The sequence below is a fragment of the Anarrhichthys ocellatus genome, unplaced genomic scaffold (genome assembly GCF_004355925.1).
Source record: "Anarrhichthys ocellatus isolate YVR2014 unplaced genomic scaffold, GSC_Weel_1.0 scaffold75, whole genome shotgun sequence".
Taxonomy (NCBI): Eukaryota; Metazoa; Chordata; class Actinopteri; order Perciformes; family Anarhichadidae; genus Anarrhichthys; species Anarrhichthys ocellatus.
Window position 1 is genome coordinate 256,925 of NW_022280105.1, and position 10,580 is coordinate 267,504.

At 37.8% G+C, this 10,580-nt stretch overlaps 1 protein-coding gene across 1 annotated transcript in view; it reads left to right on the forward strand.

Moving 5' to 3' along the window:
- Positions 1 to 9,009, forward strand: part of preb (prolactin regulatory element binding) — a 17,694-nt gene extending 8,685 nt beyond the window's left edge. Inside the window, exons 8-10 of the mRNA XM_031873842.1 lie at positions 7,690 to 7,762; positions 7,863 to 8,022; positions 8,125 to 9,009. Coding sequence (XP_031729702.1) covers positions 7,690 to 7,762; positions 7,863 to 8,022; positions 8,125 to 8,219 — 328 coding nt within the window. The 3' untranslated portion in view covers positions 8,220 to 9,009. The remainder of the gene's footprint in view (positions 1 to 7,689; positions 7,763 to 7,862; positions 8,023 to 8,124) is intronic.
- The last annotated feature ends 1,571 nt before the right edge of the window (positions 9,010 to 10,580 follow it).

Genomic DNA, 10,580 nt, shown 5'->3' on the forward strand with positions numbered 1-10,580 from the left:
TTGGCCAAGATTTCTAAAAATCCTTTCTTTGTATTGGTCTTAAGTAATATTCTAATTTTCTGAGATACTGAATTTGGGATTTTCCTTAGTTGTCAGTTATAATCATCAAAATTAAAAGAAATAAACATTTGAAATATATCAGTCTGTGTGTAATGAATGAATATAACAGACAAGTTTCACTTTTTGAATGGAATTAGTGAAATAAATCAACTTTCTGATGATATTCTAATTATATGACCAGCACCTGTATATATATTTAAGTTTTCATAACAGATTCAATCATACAATAGCCTTAACAGTCTGTTGTATAAATAACTCGTGTAACAAACATTGCTTCCATGAGATTGTCATGATAGGATTTAAGTCAAAAGGGCCGTTTTGAAGTACAACTATTATTTTAAACGGATGAACATGCATCAAAAGCCTGACTTTGTTTGATTTTGGAGGTCTAATGAGGACCCAGCAACCAAAGCCGTTTTTCTTTTTGCACGAGCGGTAGCTGTTTGGAGAGAGCTACAGGGAATAAATAGCAAAGGATTTTTCCCCAGAAGCTGATATTTTATTAAAGAAATTGTCACAGCCCGGCTCAGAAACTGGAACAAAACAGGGAGACAATGAGCTGGCGGCCAAAAGTAGTAGTTTATTGGTCTCGCCAAAAACACGTAACCCAACGTTAACAGCACTTTCACAAAGACAGCAATAACTGTGGTGATCCCATCAACAAAGGTCTTCCTTCCAGAGAGCCCGGCTGCCAACTGGAAAGGGTATTTAAGGATGAGCCACACCAGCACAGGTGAGGCTCATCCTACTGACGATCCTCCACTCAGCACCTGTAATAGATGAAACGCAACCGGCACCTAGTGTATGATAGGAGGAGGGTCGTCACAAAATACATTAGAAGCCTAATAATGATAGCCTATTTCTGTCACTTTCACGGGTTAAAATGACGAGCGTCGGCGGTAGGAGCTCTCATCAGCTCTCACTACTTGACATGCACAGTGTACACATCGTTGCCAGCTAATGTTGACACTTCAGCCCCAATAACTGCAGTCATAGTTGAATCTTGGGCTAACGAAAAGAAAATGTCCAAACTAAGTGCTTCAGTTAAAGGTAATTATTAGTGCTGGGCAAGTTAACGCGTTATTATCGCGTTAACGCATTAATTAATTAACGCCGACAATTATTTTATCATTCGTTAACGCAGTTTTTAAAATTATTATTAAGCGGACATTCTTAACACAAGAACCTGCCGGCGGGCGGTGAACAGCTGTGTTTGTGTGGCGTCTCTTCCTGTTTCCTTCCCCTACATTCCCCTGGGTCCTAAGTCCCTTCAAGTACAGCTTCTTATCACCCTCTATGGACCAACGTACATTTATAACAAATACCACACATATTACGGTAATCAGCGTTGCATATGTGTCTGACCAAAATACCAAAAAAATAAATGATTAATTTAAATTATTTTTTTAGAGTTTTTAAAGTGTTTTTGTTTGGAATTTGTATAATAAACATATCATTTAGATATCGCTACTGAGAATTTAACAAATCTATCAATTATCAGAATCACTACTGTATTATAACTGCTACTGTGTAAAGGGAATACTGCTGTTACAAAGCACCTTCTTTGTTTAAAGCAGAGGTGTCAAACTAATTTTCACCCTGGGCCACATCAGCATCATGGTTGCCCTCAAAGGGCCGGTTGTAACTACTCCCTAACATATCGTTAAATAATTGTCTCTGCATTTGATTATTGTTTATTCAAGTGTACAAAGATTGTACATGCAGTTATATAAATGTAAAATTATATTTAAGCACATTTCTGTTATTATAACTAGTGCTGGGCAACGATTACAATTTTTAATCGCGTTTAATCGCATTGTAATGCGCAAAATTCAATAATGAATTCAAAGTAGTGTATTGCGCACTTTTATTTTAAAAGTACTGCTATATGAACAAAAGTGCATTAACATTTGGTTTACAAACACTTTAAAGAGGTCTTCAACAGGGGGTCCGCGGAAAGTTTTGGTTGATTAGACAATTAAAAAAAAAATAATAATAAATACATTTTTTTTTTCTCTAAACATGAATCTGTCCATTATTTTAATAGTTTAGTATTGTATGAAAGATAACAGGTATCTTTATGCATGGCAGTGGCACTAATAGGCCATCACACATTTTTCGTTTCCACATTTATGTTTAAAATGAAAACATCAGTTTGAATAGCTTGTATGCATGATTGTCATGCAATTAACAGACAATGTTGCTATTGATATCAGCTGACAAGGTATGTTTATAAATGGCAGTGGCACAGCGACCCTACTCACTGTACCTTGCACATGTTTAAAATAAAAACATGAATATGAAACTGTATTGTTTGAATAGCTTAGTATTGAATGCACAATAAAGAGGTATGTTTATACATCGCAGGGGTCCCTGCTCCATCTCTCTATCAGTTTGGGGGTCCTTGGCCTGAAAAACGTTGAAGACCCCTGCTATAAACAAATAAGGTTCTTTTTAACAGCAGTATTCCCTTTACACAGTAACAGTTAAAATACAGCTATAATGATTCTGATAATAGATATTCAGCTGTTGTTCACAACTTTATCTTCATGTGTGTAATAGATTAAATTTGTAATACACACCTTGAAAACTGCAAACCTATCTACGTCATGTTTTTAAATTCTCAGTAGCGATAACTAAATGATATGCTTATTATACATATTCCAAACAAAACAACTTTAAAAACTGTGTGGTATTTGTTATAAATATAGGTTGGTACATAGAGGGTGATAAGAAGCTGTACATGGAGGGACTTCGGACCCAGGGGACTGTAGGTGAAGCATGGAACCTGTAGTCTGTACCGTGGCAGTAACCTGCATGAGGAAGTTATGCTAATAAAGAGTTGCAGTTAAGAGCAGTTTGTTCTCATGTGCTTATATGTTCATTTAAAAATACGACAATATGTATTTTAATATTGTCACGTCTGATCCTGTAACGAGACGATCGCGCGTGTGTGAGACAGGAGGGACCGACGGAGTGAAGGGGGAGGGGGCGGCAGCAGCAGGAAGAGAAGGAAGTGACGCCACACAGACACACACACAAACAGCTGTTCACCGCTCGCTGCTGGTTTTTGTGTTAAAAATGTCAGCTTAATAACAAAAAAAGAAAAACTGCGCTAACTTGCCCAGCCCTAATTATAACATAAATCATTTTAATAGGGTTAAGAAACCCACATTACTCTATCAAAGATCAAACTTTTAAAGAAAATAGCAAAGACAAATATCAAACACAAGTTATTACATTAACTTTGTTCAAAGCTATTTTTGTCACCTCTCTGCATCACTAATGTTCCTCCCTGCCGTCCCGTGCATGGTAGCTACATCCAAGAGCTCCTCACTGACGGTCAAGTCTGCCTTCAGTCTCTTATGAACATTGATAGATGCGCTGTGTCCGTGTTGTCTGTGCTTTCATCAACAGCTAATGAAAAAGACAAGTAACTCGTCTCTTCGGCTAGCTGTGTTGTTAGATTGCCTGCTAGTTCCTGCGATGGTGTTTCTTCACAAACTGACATTTGTAAAAGTCTGTATCTGGGTGGGGCACACCTGCTCACATACCTTTAGCATGCACTGGGCTGTAGCTTTTGTAAATATATTCTGCTGTGATTGCAGTCTGCCTTTTAATTCTTGGTCGATTTTATGTTTTTCTTGGAGGCTAAATTTAGCTCTGTGTTTGGTGTCAAAATGCCGACGTAAATTGTATTCCTTCATTACCGACACTGCCTCATAGCACAGAAGACCGGTTTTTCCCCTTGAAGCACAAACATGTATTCGCTTTCCCATCTTTCATTAAATTTTCTTCCCTCTGCATCAATTTTTCTCTTCGTGGACATTTTGGGATTATTTGTTGATCATTTTCAACTCAATCACTTGGTGGAAAACCGCTTTACGGGCTGTTGCCTCTCCTGTCCACCTGTTGTGATAGTTTTAATGTCGGCACACAGACAACATGCTATCTCATAATTTCGACTTTCTATCTCATAATTTCGACCATGGGGATATTTATATTTTCAAGTCTAATTTAAAAAAAAAACAAAAAACAATTGTATCTTTTTTTTTTTTTTTTGCTGGGGGATTTGCGGGCCACATATGACGTTGCGGGCTGGATTCGGCCCGCGGGCCTTGAGTTTGACATGTCTGGTTTAAAGTGTTTGCAAACCAAATGTTATTGCACTTTTGTTCATGTAGCAGTACTTTTAAAATAAAAGTGCGCAATACACTACTTTTTAATTCATTATTGAATTTTGGGCATCAAAATGCGATTAATCGCAAAAACATCATGCGATTAATCGCGATTTAAAAAATTGTAATCGTTGCCCAGCCCTAGTAACTAGAAAATGCATTTCCTGCTGAAAAAGCATTGGAATGCTGAAAGCTGAAATTAATTGTAAAAAAATTGCTGAAAATTAAGAAATGGGAGACTACCTGTCTGAAAAATGCTGAAGCTCGAAAGCATTTAAACTGCACTGCTGAAAACCCTTCTAGTTGAAATGTCTAACTATGGTGTCTGTAGCTGAAAGTATGAGAAGAAGAAGGCTTTTGAAAGTTGAAGTTTAACAGGATTTGAAGATTTTCTCTATAGAGATCCCATTAAAAAAAAATTGCACATAGCTTAATATTTCAAAAAGTTAAAAGATTACAAATATGACAAGTCAAAGCACCCCTCTCCTGAAAGAGCTGAACATTTTGAAAGGGAAAAGTCCTGTAGTGATATTTGTAGTAGTGGAAGTTGTAGTTGTAGTAGAAGTATTAGTAGAAGTATTAGTAATTAGAAGAAGTAGTAGAAGTAGTAGTATCAGTAGTCGTAGTAATAGCTGTAGTATTGGTCGTAGTATTTAATATAACAGTAGTAGTAGAAGTAGTTATAGTAGTAATAGTAATGGCAGTAGCAGCAGTAGCAGTAGTAGCAGTTGTACTAATAGCCGTAGTAGTAATACTACTTGTAGTAGCATGAATAGCAGTAGTAGCAGTTGTAGTATAAGTAATAGTAGTAGTGGTAGTAATAGCAGTGGTGGTAGTAATAATATTGTTGGTAGCAGTAGTAGTAGTAATAGTAGCAACAGCAAAAGTTATAGTAGAAGTAGTAGCAGTATTAGTAGTAGTAGTAGTAGCATTAAGTTTTTCAACAAAAAAGCCTGATTTTGAGCTTAACGTTTAAATACAGTTAATCCATGAGGCTTTTATTTTGAAAGAGTGGGGCTGGGTGGGGGAGAAAGGAGAGGAGACAGAATCAGAATGTATGAAACACAGGTTATTAAATGACAGTCTTCATCAAAAGCATTTCAGGTAGAGTTCACTCTCTGGGGCTTTTATTTTGAAATGGGGTGGGGGGGTGGAAATTCCTCTTAAAATCTGTAAGACCTGAATGACTGTATGAGAGAGAGAGAGAGAGAGAGAGCCTCCGTGCGTGTGTGTAACTGGTTGCCATGGTGACGACGCACCTGGTGTTAAAGGCAGACTGATTTAAGAAACATTACAGTAAACAGTGATTTTGAACAAAGCCCCTTTTAACAAAAAGCAGGAGTCTGAGTGCCAAAATATGGATACCGTGAGAAAGATAAGACTCTGCCGAACGCGGTAATGTGTTTTTTATGTTTTGGGGTGTTAAAAATGTGAGCTCCAGAGCAATAGACAAAACTGGTACCGTCTGCTTTCTTTGAGAAATGAGTGGTCAGATTTAACATGGAGTCTAATGGAGCAGTTTGTTGGAGTTCATGTCGCTCTGCGGCTCCTTGAGCCAAATGTGTAAATCTGTGGGATTCCATAGACATCTGTCTACGACAAGGACAAGATTAGCTACTTCTCCATCAAAAATGATGCATGAAGAGTGAAGATTGTGGACACAGTGGCAAAAGACAAATGTTTTTTTCACAAGAATCTCAAGCTGCTCTTCACTCTAGCGGTGACATCACGCACTCTAAGCTGCGCAATACACACCCATTATAAAGTCAGAAAAGGGCTGAAAAAATCATAAAAGTTAAATTGCTGCAGTTCAAAAAGTGTAAAAGATATCAAAAAGCTGAATCATTCTGCAATAGCTCAGGGTTTTCTCAACATTTTAAAGTTGAAATGGTGCCTGTAGCTGAAAGTATGAGGAAGTAGAAGGATTTGAAAGTGAAGAAGTTTAAGAGGATTTGAAAATTTTCTCCATAGACATCCCATTCAAAATAAAAATTGCAAAAAGCTTAATTCAAAAAGTTTAAAGGTTAGAAATATGAAAAGTCATAGCAGACATGAGCTGAAAGAGCTGAACATTTTGATAGTTGAACGGTTTCTGTAGCTTAAAAAATGTAGGACTTAAGTAGCAAAAAGTGTACGGAAGAAATATAAAATAAGGAGGAATAAAGATTCGAAGAACAATAGTTGGAATGCAGCATTCCAACAATAAAGAGAAACAGGATAACAATAGTTGGAATGTATAACAGCATTCCAACAATAAATTAGGTTAATATTCATCACCGCTTGCGAAGGTCATTAGCAGAGAGGACAGCTGTACAGCGACAAACAAGATCATCTTTGTCCATGAGGAAGAGCAAACTGCACAGTTCAGGTAGCCAGGCTGGTCAAAGTGTTTAGAGTCTAGTTCGGGCTTTGGCAAAAACTGGACTTCCCCATCCAATCCTAGAGTCCAACCCTTAATAATCTGCTGTAGCACGTACATACTTCTAAGTATTCTGGTACACATACACACCATGGTATATGCCAGTCTCTGTGTTACATTTCTATCCACCTTCTATCACAATAAATGGTACTGCCTTTTCTATTACTGTTACTGATACCATTACTGCTTTTATCATCATTATTATTCTACTATATCCACTATATTTGTCTTCGTAGTTGTAATTTTTCTATCATTATTCTGCTTACTACTCATTATATGAATCATTTATGTCATATGCATTCAGCAGCAGCAGTAGTAATAGTAATTGTAGTAGCAGATGTCGTCAATTAAAAACTCCTATCATCTCTATTTAAGAGATTAAGATTAAGATTGCCAGAAAACAGATTAAAGCCTAAAAAATTCAAAAACTGTAAAAGACTTAAAAAAGCTGAATCATACCATAATAGTTAAGTGTTGTAGTCTGTTTAAAGGTTAAATGAAGTCTGTAGCTGAAAGTATGCGGAAGCTGTAGCATTTCAAAGTACAGTATGTTTAAGCAGATTTGAAGATTTTCTCCATTGAGTTTCATTGAGTGTCATAGCAGAGATGTCCTTTAAAGCTGAATATTTTGATTGTTGCAGAAGTAGTTTAGAGTCCAATCAGCATTCACACTAGCGTAATTGTGCAAAACCAGTGGCGTGGTCCTTGAAAGGCAAGTCGAATTTTGATCTATAGTGTTTACCTCACTATGCAATTAAGGGGAAAAAAAAGTATTTTTCAGTTAAATAGGGGAAGGAATGTTTTTGTATCCTACTATGCATTGTTGTCTTAAAGCACTTTAGCGTATGTCATTTTGTTTGGAAAAGTTAATCAGACATTTTATGATACAACCATTATATTTCTTGCAGTAGGGCTGTAGTCAACCAAAGAAAATATTGGTCCTCTCTTCAAACAATTGATTGGTGGATGGGAGAAAATCAACCAAGGGACCAGAGAGTGTCAAGATGTTAACTTGAACCTTTTCTTTGACAGCGACTCTGGAACATTTCTTGGCCTTGGAACTGTGACAGGTTCAGTGGCTATCTACATCGCTTTCTCCCTCCAGGTAAAGACAGTGTGGACACACATCTCAAACTAAGGAACACAAATCAACCAAGGAGCCCTGATGTATGATGATAACTTGTACTTACTCTTTGTGTGTGTAGAAGCTGTATTATGTACAGGAGTCCCATGGCATTGTTGTGACAGACCTGGCCTTCCTGCCTGACTCTCTGAAAGGCAAAAATATCAAAGGGAATAATGAAACAGCCATGTTGAGTGTAGCTGTGGACAGCCGCTGTCAGGTACATACTGTCCCCAACCGAAGTAAGTCCGGCATCATCATCCAATGAACACACTTAGCCCATGTATCATAACTACAAACCTTGTCACCTTATCTTTTGTCCCTTTGTTTTCCATCTTCTGTAGGATCCTTTTCTATCTGGCTCGTGCTGTTCCTCTGTGGCCTTGTGGTGATGGGAGTCGTTCTCCTCCTACAGTACCTCTTTCCAGGGTTTATTTAAATCATGCAAGTGTTGCCACAGGTCAGGGTTGATGAAGGTTGGATACATCTTCACATCAGCTGTCCTCAGTCCAACATCCTAACGTCCCAGTGCTGCATCGCAACTCCAAGTTGAGCCAGTGAAAGCTCTTCAGGCTGCAACGCTGACTCTGAACAGCTGACATTGTCCTCCTCAGCACTTACTCAGGGTTGTTCTTTTCAGACCTGTTAACCCAGTGGAGTCAACTGTGGTATTTTATTTGCTTTGATCTCTATCAATTATTCTTAATCTTTGTTGGATTCACGTTGAGTTGAAGGGCTCAATTTTATGAATATTAAGGGGTGGGGTCTTTTTCTTGACATTATTTAAGGTAACATGTAAAATATAGAAATGATTGACACATAATGTGTCTGTTTTTGCTTTTTGTTTACACAGACACTGAATTAGCCATTAGCCTCCTTGATTAACTGCTTTTTCTTTATTTTGTTTCTCCATTTGATTCACTGGTGAGCAGCAGAGACTAGATTTAACAGTCTTATAATCTGCAGATTATTTGGTATTATGACATGAAAATAGAAATTACAAGTGAAGTAAGCACAGCAAAAACAGGTGAGGTGTGTAAACTTAATGAAAATGTAATTATAGCAAAAGACGGCACCCTTATTTTTTGAAGACATTTGAATGAAACATTCTGCTTGTAAATGTTGTCCAGCAAATGTACAAAAATGGGAATACCCATATTATTGTAACTAACACGGTGAAATAATCGAAGAAATAAAATATTAATAAGAAAGCTAGCTAAAAAACTAAACACGTTTTGTCTTTATGATTTATGCTTCATGATCCCATCAGTCTCTGGTCAGGGTTAACTTTACTGTAATTAAAAAACTAAACCAAATAACTGATTTGTTTGGCCAGAACTAAATTGTGAACACAACATCAACATATCACCTTTGAAGCTGAGATCAAAAAAGTTTTGTTTTTCAAGAATATATATTTTTTTCAGGGTTAGGGTGAGTGGATGCCCTTTTCCTTTATAACTCACTCCAGTTTCCCTCACTTTTTACATACACCTAAATAATTTATATTTAAAAGGATTGTCAATGACACAAATAAACAAACAAAAAAAATCAAAAGATACAAATTAAAACTTGACACCCATATAACACCCATTATATTGTAGCGCACGGTGCCCCCGCACGCTTTCTCAATTTAAGTTATATATTTTAAAAAAAAAATAAAAAATTTAATTTATCAAAAAATTAAAAGTAATAAATAAATAGGAGGCCTTTTTGTTTGAAACGAACAAAAGTGGAGCGAGGATCCCTCAGCAGTGTATACGCGAACTGAGAGGACCTCGCCGGCGACGGGCAGACCCGAGCTGCCGCCGGGGTGACCACGGATCCACGGGACTCGTGCCCCGCTGTCCGGTCGCCCCCTGTGAGCGCCCCTGTTGCAGCAAGAGACTGCGAGAAGGGGAAGAGAGGCAGAGTTCAGTTCTCTCTATGTGACTCGCTCACCTGGCCTGAGGGAGAGTGGCTCCCGCTCACTTCTCCCTGATTTGCCTCGATTGCCTCCGCTTAAGAGAAACCTATACCGGTAGCCGATTGCACTAAATAGTAATAAATCGCCAACAAAAGCACGATCGATAGCTCGTTTGCTTTCTTTTCCGAATCGGCAAACATAGATATACTAAATAGTATAATCTGTCGCTCGAATAGCCGTCGGTTTTATAAAGTCTTACAAATTTGTTTTTCCCTGCTCAGAGCCCAACAGATATAAAGCTCTTTCAAACTCAAGCGGGACTTCCCCGGGTCTCTCTTAACTATAGAAAACGGATGCGTAGTGTGTGTAGATGTGTGTGCGCATAAAGTATGCATCAGTCGTGTGCCGTGCTGGAGCTCCGTCAATTTACCGCAGGGGCTGGGAGGTCTCCCCCATAAGAGGAGCCCTCTCCTCTCTGATTTCCCAAAACAGATGAAGAAAAAGAGTCGGCCGAAAAAGTTAAATCGTTACTTATTTATTTTTGTCCAATTCAAAGTATATTATTTTGGTCCAAATACAGAGAAAAAATGATTAACATAAAAATATAAAAATCAACAAAATTTAAAAACCCCTGAACCCTCAGTGAGCAGGCTGTTTTCAAATGTCTGGAGATTTGTAAAAAGTTAAAGATTAACCCAGCGCAGGTTCAGACCTGGTGGAATTCTCCCCCGACTAAGCCTCGATCCTTTAAAACCGAGAATATTTATACTCCCCTGTGGGTCATGATAGCGTCATGTTAACCCCCCATAAATTTAGTCATACATGGATGAGCATACTGTCCATCCAGGTCAAATGTATATGTCAACACAATGACATCTGCTGGTACTCAGGACACAT